Raw genomic sequence first — 27,444 nt, forward strand, 5'->3', positions numbered from 1 at the left:
TGGGTTAGCAAAGTTGCAGGCTGTGAAAATCTCATTTAGAGAGATTTTCCATTCACATGGTTTTTCTTGCAACTGGGAGCAATTCCACATGGCTCCTTTCTTCGAGGAAGGTGGAGGGTGAGGAAAGGCAAACCTGCTGGAAGCCTGCTAACTCCGTCCACACTGGCGACTCAGCTCAAGGCTTATCCCTTTCAGGCATTCAGGTCTGAGTCAGGAACAGTGTCTTGCCACAAGCCTGATGGATCGCTTAGTCGACATCCTGTTCTCACAGTGGCCGGCCAGACACCCAGAAGCAGGATCCCAGCACAAGCTCATTAGTTTATCTCAGCGCTGCATAAAGAAGGACTTCCTGCTAACTGTCCTGAATCTTCCGACATTCCGCTTCCTTGGATGTCCAGCTTCAGTCCCCGAGGGAGGCAGGGCTGGGAAGGGAAGACCCCTGGAGAGTCCCTGCCAGTCACTCCCAGGGGCCAGAGACCAGCGGCCTCCCCTGGGTTTTGGTCTGAAACCCCAAGGGGGGTTTCTTGCAAGTCCTCTGCCTCCTTCATTATCTGGAGTCTGCAGTGACCCTTCACCGCTGGCCCCCGGGGTCTCTGCCTGCCCTCTAGGGGACGTGCCTCCTGCCTGCCCTCCCACTTGCCTGACCCCCGCCTTCTCTCCCCCTGCCCAGGACAACAGTCGCCGTGTGGACAATGTCCTGAAGCTGTGGATCATTGAGGCGCGGGACCTGCCCCCCAAGAAGCGCTACTACTGCGAGCTGTGCCTGGACGACATGCTGTACGCCCGGACCACCAGCAAGGTGCGGACAGACAATGTCTTCTGGGGGGAGCACTTTGAGTTCAACAACCTGCCGGCGGTGCGGACCATCCGGCTGCACCTCTACAAGGACACGGACAAGAAGCGGAAGAAGGACAAGAGCAACTACGTGGGCATGGTCAGCATCCCCATTGCCAGCGTGACGGGGAGACACTTTGCCGAGCAGTGGTACCCGCTCAGCCAGCCCAGCGCCAGCAAGAGCAAGTCCGGCTGCTGCCCGGCCATCCGCGTCAAGAGCCGCTTCCAGACCATGAGCATCCTCCCCATGGAGCTCTACAAGGAGTTCGCCGAGTACGTCACCAACAACTACCGCATGCTCTGCGCCGTCCTGGAGCCCGTCCTCAGCGTCAAGAGCAAGGAGGAGGTAGCCTGCGCTCTGGTCCACATCCTCCAGAGCACCGGGAAGGCCAAGGTACCCCCCCCCCGGGGAGGGAGGGGTCGGGGAGCGGGCCTCAGGCAGGGAGGGGGGATTCCATGGGCAGAGAGCCGCCTGGCCACTAGCGCCCCCTCTGCCTCTCCCCGGCAGGACTTCCTGTCCGACATGGCCATGACGGAGGTGGACCGCTTCATGGACCGGGAGCACCTCATCTTCCGGGAGAACACGCTGGCCACAAAAGCCATAGAGGAGTATCTCAAGCTGATTGGACAAAAATACCTCAAAGATGCGATTGGTGAGCAGGGGGCGGGTGGGCTGGGGGAGGGGAGGGAGTGTCCTTCCATTCAGGCTGTAAGTCGCCCTGGAGCAGGGTCTGAGTGTCGTGGGGGGGTCTCCTGAGGAGGGCAGGCCTGAGCTGCGGAGGAGGGGGCCTCCAAGTGGGGCATGTGTCCATGGAGGTGCTGCTGCCCCCCAGCCCCACCTGCCCCATCTCCCCGCAGGCGAGTTCATCCGGGCCCTGTACGAGTCGGAGGAGAACTGTGAGGTGGACCCCATGAAGTGCTCGGCCTCCACCTTGGCAGACCACCAAGCCAACCTGCGCATGTGCTGCGAGCTGGCACTCTGCAAGGTCGTCAACTCTCATTGGTCAGTGCCGGGAGTGGGCAGGGCTGGTGGGCGGGCGGTTTGGCAGGGGGAAGCGGGGATCGTGGTGCCAGGGACTGGCGGTCCACAGGGGGTGGGTTGTGGTCCTGCCCGGCCGCCCGCTCACCCCTCTCCCTGCCCCTCCAGTGTGTTCCCGCGGGAGCTGAAGGAGGTCTTTGCGTCATGGAGGCTGCGCTGCGCCGAGCGGGGCAGGGAGGACATTGCCGACCGCCTGATCAGCGCCTCCCTCTTCCTGCGCTTCCTGTGCCCGGCCGTCATGTCCCCCAGCCTCTTTGGGCTCATGCAGGAGTACCCGGACGAGCAGACCTCCCGCACCCTCACCCTCATCGCCAAGGTCATCCAGAACCTGGCCAACTTCTCCAAGTGAGTCGCGGGGAGGCGGGGAGGGGGGGGGCAGCACGGACAAGCCACCATCCGTGCAGCAGGCTCAGCAGGGCAAAGGTGTGGAAAGGCTTTGGGCTGCCCGCCCAGCCCTCGCCAGCCCAGCTCTGCCTCTGAGACCCAGAGCTCTTGGGGCTGCTTCCAGCACAGTTCAGCTGAGATGGGCACAGCCACCCACTGGCGGGGGGGGGGGGGGAGAGGCAGAGCTAGTCTAGCTGATTTATTTATTTTGTGGAAATTTTGCACCACTTAATTGTAAAAAGAACCTCAGAACAACTTATGAATAAAAGTTAAAAACAGCTATCTAAAACACTGAAGAAAAAAGGAAGCCACAAAGAGATGAAAGCAAGTGCCACATAGCTGGGTAGGCTGGTCCGAAGAAAAAGGTTTTTAGCAGGTGCTGAAAAGAGGACAGTGAAGTTGTCTTGCCTGAAGTCAATAGGCAGGGAGTTCCAAAGTGGGGGTGCTGAGCATCCGTGGGGCCAGGCCCCCTCACAGATGCCCCCAACAGGCTCCTCCTCCTGCAGTGACCCCCCTCCATTTTTCCATCCTCCAAAAGAGAGTGCCCTCAAGGCCAGGTCAGCCATGGGTGAGGGGGGCAAGGAATGCCTTTGACTAAGGTAAATCTAAGTTTTACAATGACAAACTAATAATAATGGGTGATGTCAGTGGAGGGATAGCGTTAGAACATGATAAAATAAGCAAATGTGGCCAAGCTAAAGAAGGGAAACTACCAGAGACCTTCTTCACAATGGTGTAATCGATGGGCCTAACAGAGATACAAAAATCATACAAAACATGAGTGTTGCGTTCCAAAAGCAAGGAAGGATTGGACCCTGATTAATAAAATACACACGAGGCTTGACCAGCCAGACTCTGGGAGGAGTGTGTATCACCACTCCCTCGTCCAGGCTGTTTTATTAACAAAAGAACCGTTCACGCAGTGTTCGTAAGAACCAATCAGATTTCCTCTGAGCATTAAAAAAAAACCCCACGTGGGGACAAAGTTAATGTTAAAACTACAAACAGCTAATTTGTCCTCTGCTCCTTTCACTTGTGGAGACTCCAGCTTGACAATATTTTTGTCCCTTCTCGACAGATCAGCCCCTTTTCCATAGTCCACACTGAACTCCATGTGGTATTTAAAAGCATGTTTCAGGGTCCCTCCAAAGTTGAGAACCCCCACAACTCCAAACTCCTCCCGGCCCAACGCCAGACTTGAAAAGTCAAAACATCCCTGCATAGGGGGGGTCTATCCAGCCCCCCATCTCCAAGCCAAACAAGACTCTATCTTTCCAAATCTGGCTTTTTCCAGGTTCATTCGTCAGATCCAACAACTCATGTTCCTGCTGGGCCACAGTTCCCTCCATCTCTGCCTCCCGGGGTCCAGCCACAGCCTCCTCCCTATCTGATCTGTCAGAGCACACTCCTGAATTGATTCCTGAGTGGGTTCTATATAGATACCCACTACCTGTCCAAAATTTCTGATCGCAACAGTCATCAAATCCGTCTTCTCATATAACTGTTCCAATAAAGCACTTGTCTTGCAGAAAGCACGCACCAGAGCCTCCGAGTACATTGTTGTGCAAGGTCAAAGTCTGATTCCACGATCTTAATCTATTGCAGCTGCAAAGCTCCCCAGTTCAGATTTAATAACAGTTTCACAAGCTCCCTCTAGGGCAGTGTTTCCCAAACGTTTTTGGGCAACGGCACACCTGTGTACTAAAAAAAAATCTCGCGGCACACCACCATTAAAGCCCCGCCCCGTGACGTCAGCGCGCAGCGTCACGCCGGGAGGGACGCACAAAAGTGAACGTTTTTTCCCTCGGCAGCTCCTCTCAGCTGCGCTCAATCCGCCTCCGCGCAGGCTGAGGGAGGGAGGGAGGGGCGCGTGTGACCCGTCTCTGCTGGGAGACCAAACCCAGCGAGACAGAGTCGCGCGGAGGCGCCCAGGCAGCGCTGCCGGCTGCGAGGAGGAGCGCCAGGCAGCAGCAGGAGGCGCGGCCTCTCCTCGCCGCCCCCGCCCCGCCTCTCACCGCCCGACTCGCCCGCCTCCCTCCAGGCATCTCGCGGCACACCAGCCGGTGTCTCACGGCACACTCGTGTGCCGGGGAACACCGGTTGGGAAACACTGCTCTAGGGGAAGAACTTCTATTTGTAGCCATCTCTTTTTTTAAAAAAAAGCAGATCTAGCAACAAAGTTTCCTTTTTCAGATATTTTGTCAATGTTTTATTCCTTTTAACTGCGAAGGAGAACAATGGAATCACTATGTTCTTTTAACTGTCAAAAACGTTTATCTATAGTCAATGAACTCCAAAACCGTCTGTCCTGACACCCTGCTCCCAGGTTCAAGACGGTGGAAAATTCCTTTTCTTTACACTCTCTTCTACAGGTTTAAACAGTCCAGAAAAAAAAATCCCCCCTCTTCTCCTGCTTCCGAAGGGGGTTCAGTAGTTTTAGATGATGAAAGTTGATCCTTTACAAACGATTTACTAAACTCTAGCTTGCCATGTCTTTGCTTTAATCTTTCTACAAAAAGCGGAAGGCTGACTTCCTGTTTAGACCTTCCCGCTTCAGTGCTAAATTAAAGGAATTTCTTAGTCCAATTTTCCGTTCTACTCACGGGTCGTTGTTTAGAGTCCAATTGCCCAAATTTAACCTACTCACGGGTAGTTGTTTTTGTAGCCAGATTGTCACAGGAAAAAGGTAGCGCTCTCCGGTAACGGCTGTGCGGCTTCGCTCCACAGAAGAAGCAGTTGACTCTCAGCACCGCTTCGCTTGCCCCGCTTCGCTCCGGAGCCCATAATTGGGTTCCTTTACAAATTGGGGGGCGCGCAAAAGGTGCCCGCCGAGTCCCACGGTCACAGGCTTCACCCGCCTGTGATTTTTTAAAGGGTCCCCGCTTCGCCGTAGCGGAACAGACCTGATTTCCATAGAGCCAGTCCCTCCGGATCAGAGGGAGTCCGCCATTACCGATGGCGCCACCCCGGAAGTCCCAAGATTAATTTAAATAACGAGACCAACCACTAAATAGTATGGGATGCTAGTAAAGGGGATCGTAAGGGGGTTATTTATTCAACAAAATTCATACTAGAGGAAGAAAAGAGAAGAATAAAAACAAACACTAATGAAGGAAATGTTAATCTATGAAAAAAGATTGACAGAAAAACCAGAAGACTCAACCATCAAAAGACAACTGACAGTACCTCAGACACAATTCGCAATGATCATGCAAAGTGAAGTAGAGCAAAGAATTGTAAAGCACTCAAACAGAAACAATTTGAATTGGCAAGTAAACCTGGGAAACTACGAGCATGGCAATTGAGAAAGGAGAAGAAATTTAAACACTATAAAGAAGATTGCAGCCGAAGATTGAATGATCTACAACCTAAAATACATTAATAAGGAATTTCAGAAATATTACGCAAAATTATATACAAAGGGAGGAGAAAAGGAGGAGATGATACACGGGTCCATGACTGAATCTAAACCTCCTTGCCTAACTAAAGAACAAAGAGACGGTGGAGAGAGACACTGCAATTCAACAAGCAAAAAGAAGCACAATCTCCAGGACGTGGTGAGTTCTCAGCTATGCACTACAAAACTTTTCAGGAAGTCATAGTACTCCCGCTGAAAGAAGTGATGGATGGAGCTTTAAAAGGTGGAAATATTCCAGTGTCATGGGAAAATGTGTTCATAGCACTAATCGCAAAACAAGATTTGGCTATACCTCACCCAAAAAACTTTAGGCCTATCTCTTTATTAAATAATTATTATAAACTTGTATTATACTACAATCCTGGCCAAAAGGCTGAGAGAAATATTGAAGGTACACATGCACAAAGATCAAACAGGCTTTTTATCTGGCAGACGGATGAGGAGGAATGACAAAGAGGCAGTATTACTATTCCTGGATACAGAGAAGGTGTTCAGTGACATTCCATGGATGTTTATAGAGAAGGTTTTAGAAACCATGGACTTGGGGGGGGGGTGGAATTAAAGCAAACATACTTATTAATGGCAAAGCAATGGAAGAATGTAGTATACAGGGACTTCCGGGGTGGCGCCCTCAGTAATGGCGGATTCCCTCTGATCTGGCGGGACTGGCTCCACGGAAAACGGTTCTGTTCCGCTATGGCGAAGCGGGGACCCTTTAAAAAATCACAGGCGGATGAAGCCTGTGACCATGGGACGCGGCGGGCACCTTTCGCGCCCCCCCCAATTTGTAAAGGAACCCAATTATGGGCTCCGGAGCGAAGCGGGGCAAGCGAAGCGGTGCTGAGAGTCAACTGCTTCTTCCGTGGAGCGAAGCCGCACAGCTGTTGCTGGAGAGCGCTACCTTTTTCCTTGGACAATTTGGCTACAAAAACAACTACCCGTGAGCAGATCAAATTTGGACAATTGGACTTTAAACAACGATCTGTGAGTAGAACGGAAAATTGGATTAAGAAATTCCTCTTAATTTGGCACTGAAGCGGGAATGTCTAAACAGGAAGTCAGCCTTCCGTTTCTTGTAGATAGATTAAAGCAAAGACATGGCAAACTAGAGTTTAGAAAATCGTTTGTAAAGGATCAACTTTCATCATCTAAAACTACTGAACCCCCTTCGGAAGCAGGAGAAGAGGGGGGATTTTTTCCGGATTGCTTAAACCTGCCGAAGAGAGTGTAAAGAAAAGTAATCTTCCACCGTCTTGAACCTGGGAGTGGGGTGTCAGGACAGACGTTTTTGGGAAGTTCATTGACTATAGACAAATGTTTTTGACAGACAGTTAAAAGAAGAGAAACATAGTGATTCCATTGTTCTCTTTCGCATTTTAAAGGAACAAATATTGACAAAATATCTGAAAAAGGAAACTTTGTTGTTAGATCTGCTGTTAAAAAAAAAGAAGAAAAGAGATTGATACAAATAGAAGTTCTTCCCCTAGAGGGAGCTTGTGAAACTGTTATTAAATTTGAACTGGGGAGCTTCGCAGCTGCAAACAGATTAAGATTGTGGGAACAGACTTCTGACCTTGCATAACAATGTATTCAGAGGCTCTGGTGTGTGCTTTCTGCAAGACAAGTGCTTTATTGGAACAGTTACATGAGAAGACGGATTTGATGACTGTTGCGATTAGAAATTTTGGACAGGTAGTGGGTATCTATATAGAGCCCACCCAGGAATCAACTCAGGAGTGTGCTCTGACAGATCAGATGAGGGAGGAGGCTGTTGTTGGACCTCGGGTGGCAGAGATGGAGGGAGCTGTGGCCCAGCAGGAACATGAGTTGTTGGATCTGACAAATGAACTTGGAAAAAGCCAGATTTGGAAAGATAGAGTTTTGTTTGGCTTGGAGATGGGGGGCTGGATAGACCGCCCTATGCAGGGATGTCTTGACTTTCCAAGTCTGGCGTTGGGCCGGGAGGAGTTTGGGGTTGTGGGGGTCCTCAACTCTGGAGGGACCTTGAAACATGCTTTTAAATACCACATGGAGTTCAGTGTGGACTATGGAAAAGGGGCTGATCTGTCGAGAAGGGACAAAAATACTGTCAAGTTGGAGTTTCCATGAGTGAAAGGACCAGGAGACAAAGTAAAGTACAGGTATAAATACGAAGAAGATCTGCGGAAGGGACATGGAAGAGACTTAAGGGCCTCGGACATAAGATTACCAGGTTAATGAACTAGATGGATGGGATAGATAGGACTGACAAAACCCGGGACCAGGAGGAAGAGATGTTGGATGAAGATTGGAAGAATTTTTTTAAAAAAATTTATTTAGGATTGTTTTGTAATTAATGAGTATTAGAAAAATGTTGGAACGAAATTATTTGGCTTTAGCAGAAATGTTAAAAAGAACTATGCAAGAATATGTTATGGTTATGAGAAATTGGTATAAATAAGATTTAAGCTTTAAGTTAGGGTTTTTATAGTAAGATAAGGTTAAAATAGATTAAGGTAATTTAATGACAGAATATTATGAAAAATGGGAAGGATTTGCTGTGATAATTAATAACTAGAATACAAAAAAGGGAGGTGTGAGGAGGTCGATGAAATAAGGTAATGACAGTTAAGAATTTGAGAATATTGGATCTGTTTTTAAATTTTTGTGGTTTATTTTTGTTTTTGATTTTGATGTGTTATGTGTTTTGGTTTTGGTTTTTGCTTTTGATTTTTATCGATTTGTACTGTTTGTTTCCCCCCTGGTTTTTTTTCCTTCTTTGTCTCTTTGTTTTCTTCTGTAATTTTAAAATGCTTAATAAATATCATTATAAAAAAAAAGAATGTAGTATACAGAAAGGGACAAGACAGGGCTGTCCATTGTAACCACTGTTAATTCATTTTGGTACTTGAAGTCCTTGCCAAGAAAATTCGAGTAGACACAGGAATCATAGGGATTCGAGTAGGACAACGAAATTACAAACTTAAACCATTTGCGGACGGCATAGTTTTGACACTGGAAAATCCTTTGAAGAGTATCCCAAAAGCTTTATAAGTTATAACAAAATTTGGAAATCTTGCTGGATTCCATATTAATAAGGAAAAAACCAAAATGATTATCGAAAAGCTTGTTCCTATACGCAACAGCAGCTGCAAGAATAGTTTATGCAAAAAGTTGAAAAGAGGCTATCCCGACAAGAGACTGTTAGTTACATAAATTAATAGAATTTGCTGAACTAGCCAGCGTGACAACTAAGATAAGGAATATAGATGGAAAGATAGAAATGTTGAGGAGTATTTAAAAGGAAGCAGTCTTAAAGTTAATTTGCAAGCCAGACACATTGCTGTAGCCTAGTCCAGTCTGAACAACACCGGGGGGATAAACTGAGAGCAGGCAGGAGTTGCTCCACGGACACGACCCCCCCTTGATGGTGCAGGGGGGTCCTCAATGGCTGCCTTCTCCCTCCCCTGTGCCCCCTCAGGTTTGGGAGCAAAGAGGAGTACATGGCCTTCATGAACGAGTTCCTGGAGCTGGAGTGGTCCAGCATGCAGCAGTTCCTGTACGAGATCTCCAACCTCGACACCCTCACCAACAGCAGCAGCTTCGAGGGCTACATCGACCTGGGCCGGGAGCTCTCCACCCTCCACGCCCTCCTCTGGGAGGTCATGCCTCAGCTCAGCAAGGTGCTGGCCCCGCCCAGGGTGGGGGAGGGGGGTGCGGGGCCCGCGGCTTCTCCTCCCCCCCTCTGACCCCCGGCCCGCCTCTCTCCCCCGCCAGGAAGCCCTCATCAAGCTGGGGCCCCTGCCCCGCCTCCTCAACGACATCAGCCTCGCTCTCAGGAACCCCCACATCCAGCGCCAGCCCAGCCACCAGGGCGAGCGACTCCAGGCCAAGCCCGTCATCCTCCGGGGACCCTCCAGCGACATGCAGGCCACCTACATGATGCGGGACCTCAACAGGTCAGGCCGGCGGCACGGGGGGGCGGAAGGAGGGAGGGGGTTGCCAGGGCCCCCCAGCCGACACAGCTCTTCTGAGCCTGCTCTAGATTTGCACAGAATGGGAATGGGCCCTGCGGGTCGGGGTGCAGGAGGGACCTGGTAAGCTCCCCCCCCCCTGCGGGTCTCTAGCCTGACTTTCCCTCTTCCCCCACAGCTCTGTCGACATGCAGCCTTACATGATGCGAGGCATGAACAGGTGAGTCTGGCCAGGCCCCAAGAGGAAGGCGGGCTGTGCTGGGCCCAGAGTGCGAGGGGGGCTGCTCTCCCTGGGAGGTGGCCCCTCCCCTTTGTGACCGGCTGTGCCCCCTTCGGGGCTCCTGGAGCCGCCCTCTAGGCAGGCCCGGGGCAGGGGGCACTCCCCAGGGCAGTGGGGCTGCTGCTGCCGCCGCCGCTGCCCCCTTTCCTGCAGAGGGGCCTCATCCGGCCAACCCCCATTGCTGTCTCCCCCTGCAGCTCCATGGACATGACCCGCCTGCCATCGCCCACCAAGGGCGAGAAGGGGGGCTCCAAGGACATGTTCTTTGTGGCCCGCCCCCCGCTGGCCCGCTCCTCCCCGGCCTACTGCACCAGCAGCTCCGACATCACCGAGCCTGACCAGAAGGTGCTGAGCGTCAACAAGAGCGTCTCCATGCTGGACCTGCAGGACAGCCGCATGAACAGCATCTCCAACCTCCACAGCGCGGGCGACATGCTCAACAGCAGCCAGGCCTCCATCACAGCCGGGCTAGGCCTGCGCCACAGCCGCCTCTCGCAGGGCAGCGGCTCCAGCATCGCCGCCGGCCTGCGCCTCAGCCAGATGGGGGTCACCGCCGACGGGGGCAGCGGGGGCACCTCCTCCTCGGCGGCCCAGCAGCTCAGGATCCCCCTCTCCTTCCAGAACCCCCTCTTCCACATGGCCTCCGACGGACCGGCCGGCGGCCCCCTCCACAGCCACGCCCACCCGCACCGGCCGGCGGAGGGCAACCCTGACGCCTTCGCCCCCTTCCACGGCTACAGCAAGAGCGAAGACCTCTCGGCCAGCAAGCACATCATCCACAGCCACAGCTACAGTGACGAGTTCACGCGCCAGGGCTCCGAGTTCACCAAGCGCCAGCTCTCCCTGCAGGAGAACCTGCAGAACATGCTCTCGCCCCCCCAGATCACCATCGGGCCCCAGCCCCAGCGCACAGCCCCGCCCCAGCCCCAGCCCCAGCTCCAGCGGGGCAAGTCCCAGCAGCTGACCGTCTCCTCCGCCCAGAAGCCCCGGCCCTCCAGCGGGAACCTCCTGCAGCCCGAGGCCACCTACGGCCAGGCGCGCCCCCGCCAGCAGTCCGTCAGCAAGGAGACCCCCTCCGCCCTCAAGCCATCCATCACCAAGCAGGTGAGCGGGCAGCAGAAACAGCCCCCCGTGGAAACACGCCCCCCACCCTGGCCCCTCTTCCCAGGCTTGGAAGGTCAGCTGCCGGTGCAATGAAAACCAGGGGGAATCTAGTGGGTCAGAGGTAGTGGACAAGCCAGAGGCCCTTTTCAAAGTGTGCAGATATTCGTTACTATTCTTGATTAGATTGATGTACTGACCTCGGGGCGAGTCACAAGATTACTCTTGCCTGCGTTTATTCTCCAGGGAGCCCCAGAATGCAGCCAGGCTTCGCCCTCCCATGTCACCCTCCCAACAAACCTGGGAGGCAGGCAGGGCTGAGAGCCGGTCCCTGTCCCAAGGCCCCCACGGAGCTTGGTGGCGGGGCGGGGATTTGAGCCCAGGCCTCTCCCGGGCCCTACCCTGACACGGGGACCATTCTTCCCCTCCCCTTGCCTCAAGTCCTCTTCTGGGTGTTTCTGGTTTGCCTTTCCTGTTCTTCTATGTGATAGTAGGAATCCCTTTCCCCTTAGGCCTTTGAAACTTTGGTGTTTTGCCTTTTCTTTTTCCTGGCCCCGCGTGCGCACAAGGCTTTCTCTCGAGGTGCCCCCCGAGGATGGAGCAAGGCACAGAGAGAGAGAGCTTCCCGGGGCCTCTTGGCTTCTTCCCTCCTGTGCTGTGAGCTGGCAATTTTGGTGAGTGGGGGGAGGATGGCGCGGATCACAGCCTTGCGTCCGTCTCTGCAGGAGAGAGGAAAGAGGCCATTCCTGTTCCTGCAGAGTTCAGTGCTTGCCACGAGTGCAGCTCTCCTTGCCAGGAAGCAGGGTCACCCTGAAGAGATCAGCCGGTGCGGTCATTGTCTTTTTTGTTCGCTTTGAGCGGGGAGAAGTCTGCTTTCAGCCCCTAGGACAGCGAGATCATACAGCTTCTCTCCCCTTGCAGTACATTTGATTGTCCTCTCTGGGTGATTTTTAAGTTGTATTTTGCTTCACCTGTAATGCACTGTGAACACTCCCATCTGTCTTGGGAGACAAGGGAGGAGTGTGCCTTTGGAACTGAAGTCAAACTGTTGGAAGTTTGCAGTGCCTGTTGTGGCTGCAGAAACCGAGAGGGGCGAGACATGTTCAGTTGCAGCTGGGGCAGAGGAAGGCATCCAGCTGTGCTTCTGCAGATGCACCAGGGCATTTCTTCTCTCTGCGCTCCTCACAGCGGTCATTCCTCCTCTGGTTGCGGCTGTCGGTCTTCTGGCACTTCAGTCGTGTTGCCAGCCTTCATCTCACATTTACAGACATCTTTGTACATGCAGTAGACATAAGTATGATAGTCAGTTTGGGTCTTAAAGCCATTAGGAGAGGAGAGCCCACAGATTTCCTGGAAATGAGTTCTCCTAAATTCTCCCAGGAGTTTTTCTCCCATTTCTGCCATTGCTGCTGCCGGGAGCTTCAGAGGAGGAGTTGGCACCTGCCCCTGTTTGCAAAAGCTGGCCAGATTCTGCAGCTTCCTGGGCTGCAGGTGCCGACGCGCCTCGTGCTTTTCCCACAAGCTTTCGGTGAAGTTTGGGAGGCCGAGTGGAGGTTTGAGGTGATCCAGCGTTCCTTTGCTCCTGCCTTGGTATATAAAATTTATATACTGCTCGACTGTAGGAAAACCAGAAAATTGTCACTGGAAAAATTTGCAACTGTCAATATGGAACGGATTAGGTCTCTTTGCCCAGAGTCTGTCAGCTGGAACACAGATTTGGGGAGCTGGTGTTAATCTCTGAAAGACTGTATTTGCTCCCACGAACCCGCCTGGGTTTTGAGATCTCCCGGCGAGGCCCTTTTGTTGCCCTGCCACCCTGCCAGGCGCCCTGGGTGGGAGGGCGGGACAGGGCCTTCTTGGTGGTGGCTGCTCCCAGGCTCCCTCCTTGTCCCTCCATCCCAAAAGGCTTTGGGGAACTGGCCGCTCTTCATGAAAAGGACTGGTGCCCTGCGGTTTTTATTGTAATTATCTGTATGCTTTAAACAGATTTTAGGTACACATACGTTAGGCCTGAGCGGTACATTGACGTTTGGTTGGCGATACACCGCGATGTTGAAAACCCAACATTGCCCAGCCCTAGCATACAGTCTTAATTCTATTGATTGCTTTTTGATCATTGTTTTTTTCTATTTTTATTCATAAGCCGCCTTGAGTCCCATCAGGGGGAAATGGTGGGGAATAAACAAATATATAATAATACAATAGTACTTTGTGTAAGCGGAAGTGTGTAGCATAATCTCTGCATTCTCTATGGCGGGCAGTGGCTTTTCTGACTTTCATGTTTGGGGGTCACAGAGGGGTTCCCCCAAACCTTATCTGTGTCAGTTTCCTCCTGCTTCAGTAGCTTTATTGGGTATTAGTGTTGTATTGAAAAGTTATCAATTATTAAAAAAATAAAATGTTACAAAGAAAAGGAGAAGAAAAGAACAAATAAATAGGCACAAAATTGTGTAAAGAAAAAAAGTATATATGAAAAATACCCTCATTCATTCTTTCCCCCCCTTTTTTATTTCAAAACCAAAAAAATTTACAAACATCTAATTCAAAATCCATATTCATTTTCTAACATAAATCTATTACATAGATTACCTAAATTAAAATATATATTATTTTATTTTATTTAATACCCTCATTCATTCTAATAGGATACCATGCAATAGTATAGGATAATAATTAGCCAACTACATTTTGTATAAATTCATTCCAAATATTGCCATATTTTTGGTTCCTCAGTAACTTGAGGAACGTAAGAGGCGAGATGTCTAGTGAGGAATCTAATGAGTTCCAGAATTGTTTCTTTGAATAAAATAGGAAAGAATAAAAGTAAAAAATATATTAAAAAATAAAAATAAATGTCCAGTAGCACCTTAGAGACCAACTAAGTTTGTTCTTGGTATAAGCCTTTGTGTGCATGCGCACTTCTTCACATGCACACGAAAGCTCATACCAAGAACAAACTTAGTTGGTCTCTAAGGTGCTACCGGACAATTTTTTTAGTTTTTTTTAATATATATTTCAGCTGTGTCAGACCAACACGGCTACCTACCTGGAAGTCAAAAAGTGTTGAGTTGAGGCAGGAAGGTGAGGAAGGCAGGCAGAGACCTGGGCGCCCTTCTCTCGCCCTGGGGAGGCCCAAAATGTCTCCCTGCCCAGAGCGCCTCTTCCTCTCCCACCACCAGGAGGACTCAGAAGGCCGCCTTCCCGCTCACCTGCGCTTCAGCATGAGAGGAAACTTCAGAGCGGTTGAGGACAAGAAGGTCCTTCTCAGTCGCCTCCATGCGGAACGAAAGAGAGGAACGTTTTCCTCATGAGTCCGAGAGGAGGGCTAGGGGTTCCTCTGGAGCAGGAGGGCAAGGGGTGTGTGTGTGTGTGTCAAAATTCAAGGATAGTATTAAATAAATAACTAAATAAATAAATAGATATTTTATTGGTACCCTGCCCTCCCCATCCAGAGCTGGGCTCAGAGCAGCTAACATCATATAAGTAATACAACATGCATAAAAACAAGGAATCAATTGATTAAAATGCATCCACACACACACACACACACACACAGTGAGGGGGGAAAGTATTTGATCACCTGCTAAATTTGCCGGTTTGCCCTCTGACGAAGAAATGACCAGATCATAATTTTAATGGTATGTTTATTGTAGCTGTGAGAGACAGAATAACAGGAAAACCCCCAGAAACCCGGAAGACAAAAGTCAGAGATAGATGTGCATTATAATAAGTGAAATAAGTATTTGATCCCCTATCAAGCAGCCAGGTGTCAGGCTGCCTGGTATCTTCACTGTATGTAACAGGCTGAGATTAGAAGGAAAAAATTCACCACCGTGCAAGCAGATTTTTATTCTGAAAGTGTGGCCCAGAGGAAAAGGTTGGGAAAGCCTCGCTCTCCAGAGGATGGATTGGAACTGGCCTCAAGCAGAGGAAAAGGTTGGGAAAGCCTCGCTCTCCAGAGGATGGATTGGAACTGGCCTCAAGCAGAGGAAAAGGTTGGAAAAGCCTCGCTCTCCAGAGGATGGATTGGAACTGGCCTCCTGCAAAACCACAGGAGGGAATTGTCTTTTTCCTCGTTTTGTGGACCGTCTCCTATAGCTATGGAAAAGGAAGAGTTTCTTCTCTTTTCTCTAGGTATTCAATTCATTGGCCCCTGAAATTCGCTCCGCAGACTCCAGTTTTCGGTGAGGATTTGCGTAGCGAGCCCACAATTTCTGCTCGCACAGCAAATAAACAAATCCCACTGATTCTTGTGGGGAAATGTCTGCCGTGTTCCTGACCACGGACTCTATGGCGCGTCTAGGGAGCTTTCGGTACTAAAGCCTCATGTTCGGATAACTGAATTTTTGCTTGGTGAATATTCGTAAAGTGGGACCTGTGTCCATAATACCTTTTCTCCCCCCCCCCCTTTTTGATAACAATTTATTGATTTCCCAAAAATAACAGAAAAACAACAAAAACAGAAAAGAAAAAATCATAAACAGATTAAGCCATCATTTTTTGGTCGACTTTGGTTCCATTATAATATACTTGTTTGTGTGCATCCATAAAACCTTATATACTTAACAATCTAGTTTTAAAACCTTCTTCATCTTATTACAAGTGACTTTTATAAGTCATACTAATGTAAAAATCTGTACGCAAAGCTTTAAAATTATGCATCGAACAATTGCCCATTTTTGTAATAATTTGTCCTGCATAGTTCGGTAATTTATTTGGTCAATCTTCTTCTTTCTCTTCTTTGGCCGAGGCTTCTTCCTTTCATAGGGGCTGACTACTCTTGGCCTGGCATCCAGTCGCACAAATCGGAACAAAGTCTTTTGCTCAAACAATCCATCAAGTCCTGTGCCTCTCAATATCAGAACTTCATTTTTTTTTAACAACAATCATTTCCTGCATTTTCTTCAAATCTTTATATGTCTTTTCCGAGGCCATTTTGATAATTTTGCATTGCCACCACATAAGGTAGCGTCTTAAACTTTCTGCCCTCCCTGTTTGATTCTTCTCTAACATAGTCAAATCCTCCCGAATCATTTCAGACGAGGTACCATCTTTGTCAGTCAGGTAGTTTGAGGATGGAGGTCCTGGTGACTATTGGGCATGTTCTTTTTCTGACCAGGGCTCCGTCTTTTTGGGTGGGTGGGTGTCATAGCTCCATTCTGGCCCAGGAGACTGTGTTTTCCAGATCTGTTGAATCTATCAATGTGGGAACCCTGGACGCTGCCCCTTCTCTCAGACCATCTCAGTCAGGATCCAGCCTTCCATCTTCAGGCAGACGTCTTCCACCTGACTGCTTAGAGGCTGAAAGGATCTGTGGATTTGTAGCTTGTTGACTGGCTGAACACAAAGAGCGCTCATTAATGGTTCCTCGTCCTCCTGGGAAAAAGTGACCAGTGGGGTGCCTTAGGGTGCTGTTCTGGGCCTGTTGTTGTTCAACGTCTTCATAAACGACTTGGAAGGAGGAACTGAGGGGGTGCTCATTCCATTTGCAGATGGCACCACATTGGGAAGGGGAGCTAATGCCACAGAAGACGGATTTGGGATTCAAGGTGACCTTAACAGATTGGAGAACTGGGCCCAAACTAACAGAACGTATTTCCATAGGGACAAATGTCAGGTTCTGTGTGTAGGCAGGAAGAACCAGATGCACAAATATTGGATGGGGGACACCTGGCTCACTAGCAGGACATGTGAGAAGGATCTAGGGGTCTTGGTGGATCACAGTGGGATGCCGCAAAAAAAAAGCGAATGCTCTTCTAGGCTGCATCAGCAGAAGTCCAGTGTCCAGATCAAGGGAAGTCATAGTGCCGCTCTATTCTGCTTTAGTCAGACCAAACTTGGAAACCTGCGTCCCAATCTGGGCACCTCAGTTTAAGAAGGTTGTTGAGAAGCTGGAATGTGAGCACAGAAGGATGACCAAGGGTCTCTAAGAAGCCAAGCCTTAGGAGGAACAGTTGAAGGACTTGGGCATGTTTAGCCTGGAGAAGAGGAGGCTGAGAGGAGATAGGGGAGCCATCGTCAAATATCTGAAGGGCTGAGCCATGGAAGAGGAAGCAAGCTTGTTTTCTCCTGCTCTGGAGGATGGGCCTCGAACCCGTGGCTTCAAGTTACAGGAAAGGAGATTCCAACTCAACAACAGGAAGAGCTTTCTGACAGTGGAAGGGGCTCCCAGGAGAGGTGGTGGACTCTCCTTCCTTGGAGGTTTCTGAGCAGAGGTTGGACGGCCATTTGCAGGACGTTCTCTTGGGTGTTCCTCATACATTTGTGAATCCGTATGAAGTAAAAGGTTTTCCCTCAGCTGACACTGTTTTTGGTTGACAGCCGCTAAGAAGATGGTTAGTATTTGGCGTTGATGCAGAGGGTCCTCAGCAGACCCTCCTCCACTCTGCCAAAAATGGAACTTAGGGGGAACTTGCCCCACCTCCGTTTCTTCCTCTGCATTCTCTTAGTCTTACAGAGTGTGGATTCACAGGGTTTTGAACGGAGGTGTAAATGTGGCGCTGCGTACTTTCCTAATGTCTGTGTGGCTGTTTCTCCTCCAGTGGGGTAGAGGGGTCATTCGTAGCTCTGCCAGTTAGATCTGGAGGGCAGGCTGGATCCTGCCCCGGAAAGAGGAGGTAAAAGGCTTGAGGGGCCCTGTCAGTCCAGGGGGAAGAGGCCGAATGTCCTGCAGTCCACTATTTGCATGGACAGGCCCAATTCCCACCATCACTTTGCTCAGAGAGTTGTTTCCAAGCTTCAAGGGAGGTGAACAGACTCTCCGAAGAAAGCAGGGGTGTGCAACACGGCAGAGATGAGAGCGATGGGGCCTGGTGGGTTGGAGGCCCGACTGACTTGCTCCCCCCGCCCGGTGCCCCTTCTGCCCCTGCAGCAATCGCACACGCCTTCAACACTGAACCCCGTCATGCCGGCCTCCGAGAGGACAGTCGCCTGGGTCTCCAACATGCCCCACCTCTCGGCGGACATTGAGAGCTCCCACATTGAGCGGGAGGAGTACAAGCTGAAGGAGTACTCCAAGTCCATGGACGAGAGTCGGCTGGACCGGGTAACTGGGGCACGTTTGGGGCGGGCCAGCTGGGGCAAGCGGCCTGCGTGGGCTCCGTGGGGCTGGTGGCGGGGCGGCTTCCGGGCTCGGTTGCAAGACTGCTCCCTCCCTCGCCCTGGTGCAGGTGAAAGAGTACGAGGAGGAGATCCACTCGCTGAAGGAGCGGCTGCACATGTCCAACCGGAAGCTGGAGGAGTACGAGCGGCGCCTGCTGAGCCAGGAAGAGCAGACCAGCAAGATCCTCCAGCAGTACCAGCAGCGGCTGGAGCAGAGCGAGAAGCGCCTCCGGCAGCAGCAGGTGGAGAAGGACTCCCAGATCAAGAGCATCATCGGCAGGTGAGCTGCAGGTCGGAGCCGCGGGAGGGGAGGGGGAGGCCCCGGGGGGAGGGGCAGAAGGCAGGGGTCCCCCCAGCTGGGCAGGGGATCCCCCAGGAGGAGAGGCCCCTGGCGGGGAGGGGCCTGGGGCAGGGGGGCTCCCGCCGGGCGGCCGTTCCCCGGGCCGCCATGGGAGCCCCCCTTTCCCGCAGCTGCTGGCGGCCCCGGCTCCCGCCGCCTGCCTGCTGGGTGGGGGGGCCCGGATTGACTCCAGTGAAGCCTGTCCCTGCAGGTTGATGCTGGTGGAGGAGGAGCTGCGCAGGGATCACTCGGCCGCCCTCGACGCCTCCGAAACGCGGAAGCGGCTGCTCGACGCTCAGGTGGAAATTACAATGTCATTGTTCTAGCCCATGTCTCCATCGCCATCCCTGTCTGCGTCTCCCCGCCCACCCTCCCTCCCTCTGTCCTCCGCTCACCTCACCCCCGGGCATGCCGCCCCCACCCTGCCACCGCCTGAGTCCGCTTCTGCCTCTCCCCCCTTCTGCATGGCGGGAGGGGCTGTGCCTGGGCAGGGAAGGAGGGAGGGAGGGAGGGAGGGGGCTCCCCGCCTGCTGACACCTGGCCCCACACACTGGGTAGGGGGACGGGGTTCAGAGTCCCTTTGCCTGGCCCTGCCCAGGTGTGGGGGAAGTGGGGGTCAGAAGAGGGGCGCTGAGCTGCAGGGGGTGCCAGAAGGGGAGGGAGAGGGGCTGGCTGCCTTCCTGCCCGCTGGGCCTTTTCTGGCCTGGGATGCCCTCGGTCCTGGGCGCTCCCCCTCTGCCAAGCAGGAGTTCCTCCAGCCGGAGGGTCTGTGTTCAGTTCTGGGAGGGCCCTGGGGGTGGTTGGAGTGCCTGCGATGGAAAGTGAGACCCTCCCCAGAGCAGCAGGGGGCTTTCTGTCCGCATGGCAGATGCCCGAAGAGCCAGGCGGGGCCCAGGGCCAGAGTCTCTGCCCTCTGAAGCCCATCTCCTGTGGGGCTGGCAACCTGGGGAACCACCCATAAGGCTCTTCTTACAGCCCGAGGTTTGGCCTGGCTGGGGGGCACACAGGGTCGTCCCCCCAGCACACAGGAGCCCTTCCCCCTCCAGCCCCTCGTCCGCCTCCTTGGCATTGGAAAGAGATGGACGGGGGGCTGTGGGAGATGCCCACCTGCCCCTTCTCCTTGCCCTGCCCAGGCCCTCCCCCTCCCCACCCTGCCCCACAGCTGCTGGGGGGTCCCTGACCCAATCACTGTGTTTTCTCCGTTTCATCCTAGCTGTTCACCAGGTAACTCTGTATGACTCAGCTTTTCTCACATGGAGGGATCGGGGGGACACCCGCCACTCAGTAGCCGACCAGGTGGGTCCCGTACACGCCCATTGCCCCTCTCCCGCCCCCCGTAAGGAGTAGACCCTCTCTTTGCCCTCCTTTCCTCCCCTCTGCCTTTCCTCTTCCTGATCCTCCTTTATGTCCCTATAGGTGTGGGGGGACCCTCTGGGGGGACCCCATTGGGTGCCCACCTGTAGGAGGACAGCCTCATTCTGGGGGGAAAGGAGGTCCTCAAGTCAAAAGCTTGGCAGGGGGTACCTGCTGCCCATGGGGGGAGGAGGAGGGGTGGGGCGTGGGGCCCTCCCCCCTGAACATCAGTCAGAGGGAGGGGCGGTTCTGTCCACTTGCAGCAGGAGCAGCCTCTGGGACACCCACCTCCTCCTCCTCCCCCTAGGGAGGCCGGAAGCACCACAGGGGCACCCAGGGCCTTTTCAGCCCCCCAACCCATGCTGCCCGTCCCAGCGTGACCCCAGGCCCCCCGCCTCCCGCACTGCTGCCCCGCCCCCGTTTGTCTTGTGTCTGTCCGCACCGCATTCCACTTGGACACCCAGCACTGTCTGTTCCCTGGCGGGAGGGGTTTGTGCATGGGCCTGGAGGGGGGCGGGCAGGGTCCTGTGTGCATGGGGGGGGGAGTGTGGGAGGACCCCATCCACCGGTCTGTCAAGGAGGGGGCCGGATGCTCCCAGGCACAGGGGGGGCCGGGCGAGTGGTGGTGGACAGCTGGCCCAAGAGGTTAGTGCCAGCCAGGGGGCGGGAGTGGCGGCATGTGGGGCTGGGGTGCGTGGAGGCGCTGTCCCTGGGGAACTCGGTGCCCGACTGCTGCCCTCCCCCAGGGTTCAGTGGGGGCGAGGATGCCAGAGGCCACGTGGGGGGCACTTCACCCCTTAGAGAGGGAGCCCCAGGATGGGGTCACCAGGGAGGGGGAGAACGGCCTCATTCCTCCCCGGGCTCAGCATCATCAGGGGTCAGTCCTGCCCAGCTTCCTCCCCCCTTGCAGGTGGTTCAAAGGTGGTGGGGGCACGCATCCTGCACCAGGGTCTGGCCTGGGAAGAAGGGAAAGGAATTGTGGGATCTGGAGAATGGGTGCTTCCCAAAGGCCTGTCCTGCTCCCCTCCGCTTGCCACGGGGTGTCCCCACAGCTGCCTCCCTTTTCCCCTCTTGGGGGGAGGGAGCCCTGGAGCAGGGAAGACAGTTGCACCCCCCCCACAGCCATGAGGGATGGGGAAGGGGGGCATCAGAGGGGGGGGAGGCCTGCTGCAGCCGAGTGGCCTGCACCCACCATGCTCAGGAAGGCCTGTTCTCTGGAAGCACCCTGGGAGTGGCTGGGCTGGGGGGTGAGCAGTTCCCCGTGGGAGGAAGGGGGCAGGATAGAGGCCTCTGGGAAAGCAGGGAGAGAGGGGGAGCCCCCCTGATTCCTGAGGCCCAAACTGGGGGGCTCAGGGCAGGGCCAGGAAAGGGCGTCTCCACCCAGCGGGGGTTGCTATGGGGAGCTGAAAGAAGGGGCGGAGCCAAGGACACAGCCCAGCCTCAGGCACTCGGCTCTTGCTGGGGGGCACGGGGGGGGGGTTGCAGTCCTGCCTTCCTTGTGGGGACGCCTGGCTGGCCCCACAGATCCACCATGGGCTGACCCGGCTGCCAGGCCCAGGCCTGGGAGAGCCACAGGGTGTCCCAGCCAGCCCCATGGAGCCCACAGCTGGAGTCCCAAAGCGGCCCCCGAGTGGGGGGAGGAAGGCCCTTGGACCCCCTTGGGCTGCTGGGGGGAGGCCGCTCCTATTGGCCTCTGGGGTGGTGCCGCAGAGGGGCCCAAGCGGGAAGGCGGGGGCTGCCTTGCAAGAGCCAGCACCCCCCAACGTTAATAAATAAGTGCCCCCTCTTGCCCCCCTCTGTTACAGGAGAGGCAGCTTTCCGCCGTGGGTGCAGCAAACCCGCGTCTGAGCGCCGCTATGGGGCAGCCCTGGAACGGGATCCACTCCGGGCAACCGCCTCCGCCCCCGCGACTCCAGATCACGGAAAATGGAGAGTTTCGCAACACCGTGTCTGAGCACTAGCGGCCGCCCCCTGCCTCCCCCCACCTCCCCGAGCCGGCGTGGGGTGGGTGGGGCGGGGCGGGGGTCCGGCCCGCCTGCCTCCGGGTGCAGGGAGGGGGCGGGAGCATTTTCAGGGTGTTTTATAGCAGGACACAGACGACAATCTTAACCCCCATCACACCCTCTCTGACCCCCACCCCTGCCCACAGAGCACCGCCTTCCCCTGCTCTGCCCCCAAACAGAGTGGGGGGTCCCCCTCCCTCCCTCCCTCCCCCCAGGTATTTCTCAGGAGTGGCATCCCCTTGCTCCCCCCATGGCAGCATTGACCTTCCTCCCCAAGGCAGCAGCCCCAGCAAGGGGGGGGAGGGTGCTGTTCCCCTCTTGGGCCCCCTTCCCCGGCCTGGGGGGGCAGGAAGTTCGCCCGCAGGGGGGAGGCTGGTCCCGATTCCCTTGCCACGCGCACTTGCCTCAGCCAGCTGCCATGACGGGTGGGGCTGCCCCCCCGCACCCCACCTGCTCATTCTCTTCTCCAGAGGGGAGGGAAGGGAAGGCTGGGCGGGAAGGGGAGGACCCCCCCAGGCCCCAAAGCTCCGCACTGCCCAGCCCCCCCCAGGCAAGGCTGTGCCTCCCTCTCCCCCCATTCTGCGCTCTCCATCCTCTGACAAAGGGCTTTGCCTGCTCTGTACAGTGACCCCCTCTTGCTTTCTGGATATTCTGGATTCTCTCTCTCTCTCCCTCTCTCTTTTCCCCTGTGTTGTGGGGGGCAGCGCAGGGCAGGGCAAGGGGGGTTGACTCTTTTCTTCTTTCCTTCCCCCCCTCCAGGCTCCCACCCCCCATTTCCGACCGGGGGAGGGGGCCTGACCAACTCTCTCTCTCTGTCTCTCAAAGAAGCCATTTTTGACCTGCCCAGCCAGCCCAAAGCGGGGCCCTCGAGATGGGTGGGGACCCCCTGCCCCCCCGGAGAGAAGCAAAGGGGCGGGGGCCACCCCCCACTTGGCGTGGTGCTGCTGCTCTGCTGGCCCCCCTGTCCGTCGCCCGCCTGCCCGTTGTGCTTTTGGTTCCTGAGCTGAGCTGCTGCAGGGTGAGAAGTGTTCGGCACAAGAGTTCGTGGTTGTCGTGGCTGTTTTCTCCCCCCCTCCCCGCTGCGCATCGCCCCAGCCCCTCCCCCAGCCCCGCTTTGAGCCCCTGACCATTTCCGCCTCCCCTCTGACCCCCATATTTATTTTGTAAGGACTCTCCTTCCCTCCCCCCCTCTTTCTTTCTCTCCCCCCCCCCGGACAATGACGGTGGCTCCGGCGGGCACCGTAGATATTTATACGTATTATTATGATGATGAATTATTATTATTATAATATAAAGAGATTGTACATATGTGAAGTCCCCGCTGCCTGCTCCCCACGGACTTGCCCCCCCCCTGGTGTAATTACCGCGGGATTTGTACTGTACATATGAAGAGCTGCTCCTTCTCTCTCTCTCTCTGCCTCCTTCCCCCCCTCTCTCGAACTCAGAGCCTGTGTACATATTTCCTCCCTTTGGAAGGGGGGGGGGTTCAGGTCACTCCGGCCTCCCCAGGCATCTCCTCTCTTTCTCTCTCAAGCTCTCAAGTTTATTTTATGTCAAATTTATTTTTTTCTCATTTTTTTCTGGAGTGTGTGGTGAAAACAGACGAAAATGTTTAATAAAAAGCAATTGGTCTTTTATGCCACATCAGCCATAAAGGCAGGGGGAGGGGTGGGATGGGGGGGGGCTTCTGTGGGGCAAGTGCCCCAGCCTGAGGGGCTTCCCCACTCCTGGAGGCATGAGAGTGGAGGGCCCTGCAGTGGGCACTTGGCAAATTTCTGGCTGCTGGGGGGGGCAGCTTCTGCCCGTGTCCAGGTCGGGCTGAGAGAGAGAACTTCAGCCAGAAGCCCCCCAACTGTTCTCTGCCCCCCCAGGAAGGGTTCCAGAGTTGTGGGTGGCCAGAGCAAAGTATTTGGGAGCGTGAGTGTGCAAGGGCCTCACTCTCAAGGGAAGGTGGAGCAAGATCTGTCGGGCATAATACTATTGGGGGGGGACGCACCCGAAAAAGAAAGGTATATGACCCGTGTCAGGTTAGTTCATAAAAGAATTTGCTGGATCCTGAGATCTGAGGCACGGGACCCAGCGCTCTCTCCAGCAAGAGGGAGCCCCCAGCAGTTGAGAATCGCAGAATTACACAGCACAGCGAAGCGCAGGAATAAGAGGCTGTTCTACCTTTCAAATAGGCAGGGCTTTGTTTCCAGCCCTCTTGCAGTGAACAGGCCCCACTCTTAGTCCCTTGGAACGCTTTACTTACAAAGTCCAAAGGTCAGATTCATGCGTTATTCCATGCAGCAGCAAGAACTTAGGAGACACAGTCCCTGGTCAGCTTCACGCGGCAGAAGAGAAAGAAGAAAGAAGCTTCACTAAGTCACCGGAGTCTTAACCCCTCGTGCATTCACTAGCCCTCAGTTTGCTAGTTAGATTTGACTGCAGTCTCCAACAGAAATTGTCACCCAGCTGACCATTTGCAGAGAAAGGGTCTGATCCGGCCCAAAGGCAACCTGTGGAGATGCGCCGCTGATCCTTGCAATACACTCCTGATCGTTGTCAATGTGTAATCATAAGAGCTGTTTGACGGGGGACCTGGGAAGGGGGTTTTAGAGCCGATGTTGGGTGACTGCGCTGCAATTTTTGCATTGCAGGGGGTTGGACTAGATGACCCCTGGAGCCCCTTCCAACTCTACAGTTCTACGGTTCAATGATGATTGTGTCTTCTTAGAAGGTTGCATTACCTTGGAAGGGGGTGGCTGGGAAGGGACCCTGTACTTCGGAACCTGCCACTACGCTGCCAACCAAAAGCACTCCTATCCCATGGGAGGGAGAGGGGGGGCTTCCTTCCTCTGCTGCCCCCAGGAGGCTCTGGAGCTTTTTCCCACCTTCTGCAGCCCATGACCTCAGTCCACTGAGGTCCAGCTCCAGAGCCTTCTGGCGGTTCCCTCCCTGTGAGAAGTGAGGTTCCAGGGAACCAGGCAGAGGGCCTTCTTGGTGGTGGACCCCGCTCTGTGGAATGCCTTCCCACCAGATGTCAAGGAAATAAACAACTAACTGACTTTTAGAAGACATCTGAAGGCAGCCCTGTTGAGGGAAGTTTTTAATGTTTAATGCTGTATTGTGTTTTTTGAAATTCAGTTGGCAGCCACCCAGAGTGGCTGGGGAAACCCAGCCAGATGGGCGGGGTATAAATAATAAATTATTATGATTATTATTAGGAGAGGAGCAGCTGCAAGGTGGGTTTTCGCCCTCTTCCATCAAAGACAGCCTGCCCCAGAGCTCAGACACTATGGGGGTGGGGGTGGTTTGGGTGACCCACACTGCTGCTGGAAGGGCCAGCCAAGGCTAAGAGGTCAGCCCCACGGAGGGAGGGAGGGAAGTGCCATGGGTCTGGTTCTGTCAGCCATGCCATGCAGGGCGCAAGTGGGCGAGCGGCAGGGATTGCTGATAACGCAAGAGATACCGAGTGGCACCTATTCTGCAGGCCTCACCTTTTATTTATTTGCAGCAAGTGACCTTGAGGCAACTTGCAAGCATGAAAGAGTGCAATTCTAAAAATGGCCAGCAAGACAAAAGCATCAGATATATATAGATATAAAAGCAGCAGCTGAGAGCAGGAGGGAAGGTGGATGCAAAGCTCTCCACTGTGCTTTGCTTGGGGGGCCAGAACAGAGGGAGCCTGGGAGGGGGGCTGGAATGGGGGGGGGGTCCTCAAGGGCAAGGTCTTGGGTGCTTCTGTGCTTGCTTGCTCAGACTGTGGATCACAGAATCATAGAATTGTTGAATTGGAAGGGATCCTGAGGGTCATCCAGTCCAACCCCCTGCAATGCAGTGATCTCAGCTCAAGCAGCCCTGACAGATGGCCTCCCAATCTCTGCTTGAAAGCCTCCATGGAAGGAGAGTCCCCCTCCCTGAGGAGACCGTTCCCCAGCCGAGCAGCCGCCAGCCCCCTCCTGGGGCAGCTCTCGGGCGCAAGAGCAGCCTTACAGCAGGTCAGGTCAGGAGACCAAGGACCCCCGACTGGCCTCACAAACAGGCCAGGCTCCTCCTCTAGCTCTGCTGAAACAGCACTTGGGAGGGAAAATCAGTGGTGGGGCAGGGAATAGAAAAGGTTCCTTGACAGTGCCAGCCCTTTCCCCAGAACCTCTTCCTCCCATACCACCTTCAAAGGACAAAACACACCAATGCATACCATAACAACTAACAAAACAAGAGCTCCGTCTCACACACACACTTTAAAAGACCACAGATTGTGTAATCAACCCAAGGCCTGCTTGAAGAGGGACGTTTCCGCCTGGTGCCCAAAGGTGTCTTGTGAAGGCACCTGCAAATGGGGAGCCACTGCAGAAAAGGACCTGCTCTTGTCTTGCCACCCCTTGATCTCTCGCGGAGGAGACACACAAAGAAGGGCCTTGGATGGGGAACGCAGAGTCCAAGGGAGCCTCAAGGGCCAGCCAAGGATCCAGGAGGACCCTAAGCTATGTCCCCACTCCTCCCCAGGGACCCCATCAAGAGCCTGCCCTCGGGGACCTCCGTCTTGCTGGATGGAGCTTCCCTTGCTTGGTGCTCATCCAGTCGGTTCTTGAGTCCAGCACAACCCCTGGCAGGGAGAAGATAAAAAGGTCAAGGACCCAGTCAAAGGCAACGATGGGGTTGCGCCCCTCACCTCGTTTTCAGGCCAGGGAGGAGATACTGCAAAACACTGATCTGTCTGCAGTGGGGTGGGGGCAGCAGAGAAACAGCAACCCCAGGTTCCTCCCCCATCCTGTGGGCCTGGTGACCAGGGGCCTGTCTGGGGGCGTAGCACTTCCTGGAGATCTCAGAGCCTGGGCAGCTTCCACAGGAGGCAATTGGATCCTTCAGACATGTTGGGCTTTATAGATGAAAGCCAGCCCTTTGGGTTGCGACTAGAGCTGTTCTAGCAAGACCCTCTAACCAGTCCTGGTCAGCAATCTGGCTGCAGCAGTTTGGGCCAGCGAGATTTTCTGAGCCCTGGCAGGAGGGCACCCAGCAAAGCTGAAAGGCGGGAGATTTCAGGCCACTGTGGGATTTGCTGCCACAAGATGCAGCGGCGATCACCAGCGCCGATGTTTTTAAAGCAGCACCAAGTAGGTACTTCAAGGACTCCGGATTCCATGTGCCTTTGGGGCGCGCACACACCTGCTCATTTGCAGTGTTTGGGTCTTTTCAGTCGTTAGGGAAATTTGGAGGGTTCCTTCCTTGAAGCAGACAGCCAAAAACCTCTAAGGAAAGAGGAGTCAGGTACACAGGGTAGGCTGAACAGAGATTTCTTCATCATTAAGACAGCGCTGAATGGTCAACCACAAGGCTGTTGCCACAATCATGGTCTGACCACAGTACATGCCCTCAGGCTTTTATATGCTACTCCTCTATCAGGTGAATACATGCAATCCTTGCGCCCATATCATGTTTGCAATATTATTGGCTAAAGCAATGCGTAAGCAGCTCACAGACACACTACCTGGCCTTCCAATTGGGCACACCATATTTGGAATTGTTTTCTGCTTAGAAACTCCTGTTACCTTATTAAGGTGTCATCCTCCAATCATTCCTTTTCAGCAGGTTTGGGCTTGTTACCATTCTGACTCCTAAGCAGAGGCAGTAATTTCAGTTTTAACTACTTCTATAT

General features: G+C 53.9%; 1 protein-coding gene across 9 annotated transcripts in view; it reads left to right on the forward strand.

Annotated features, from left to right (window-relative positions):
* SYNGAP1 (synaptic Ras GTPase activating protein 1) overlaps positions 1-23,443 on the forward strand; it is a 56,948-nt gene extending 33,505 nt beyond the window's left edge. For 5 of the 9 annotated variants that reach the window (XM_081181755.1, XM_081181756.1, XM_081181757.1 and 2 more), the window contains 13 exons: positions 671-1,228; positions 1,343-1,487; positions 1,693-1,837; positions 1,982-2,218; positions 9,136-9,337; positions 9,432-9,613; positions 9,807-9,848; positions 10,106-11,012; positions 17,881-18,054; positions 18,179-18,390; positions 18,649-18,749; positions 19,664-19,746; positions 21,609-23,443. In XM_081181755.1, coding sequence (XP_081037881.1) covers positions 671-1,228; positions 1,343-1,487; positions 1,693-1,837; positions 1,982-2,218; positions 9,136-9,337; positions 9,432-9,613; positions 9,807-9,848; positions 10,106-11,012; positions 17,881-18,054; positions 18,179-18,390; positions 18,649-18,749; positions 19,664-19,746; positions 21,609-21,764 — 3,144 coding nt within the window. In that variant the 3' untranslated portion in view covers positions 21,765-23,443. The remainder of the gene's footprint in view (positions 1-670; positions 1,229-1,342; positions 1,488-1,692; positions 1,838-1,981; positions 2,219-9,135; positions 9,338-9,431; positions 9,614-9,806; positions 9,849-10,105; positions 11,013-17,880; positions 18,055-18,178; positions 18,391-18,648; positions 18,750-19,663; positions 19,747-21,608) is intronic. The other 4 variants (XM_081181759.1, XM_081181762.1, XR_014004811.1 and 1 more) reach the window with 3 other exon arrangements.
* Positions 23,444-27,444: the final 4,001 nt, after the last annotated feature.

Source organism: Podarcis bocagei (assembly GCF_964188305.1).
Source record: "Podarcis bocagei genome assembly, chromosome: 2".
Classification (NCBI taxonomy): domain Eukaryota; kingdom Metazoa; phylum Chordata; class Lepidosauria; order Squamata; family Lacertidae; genus Podarcis; species Podarcis bocagei.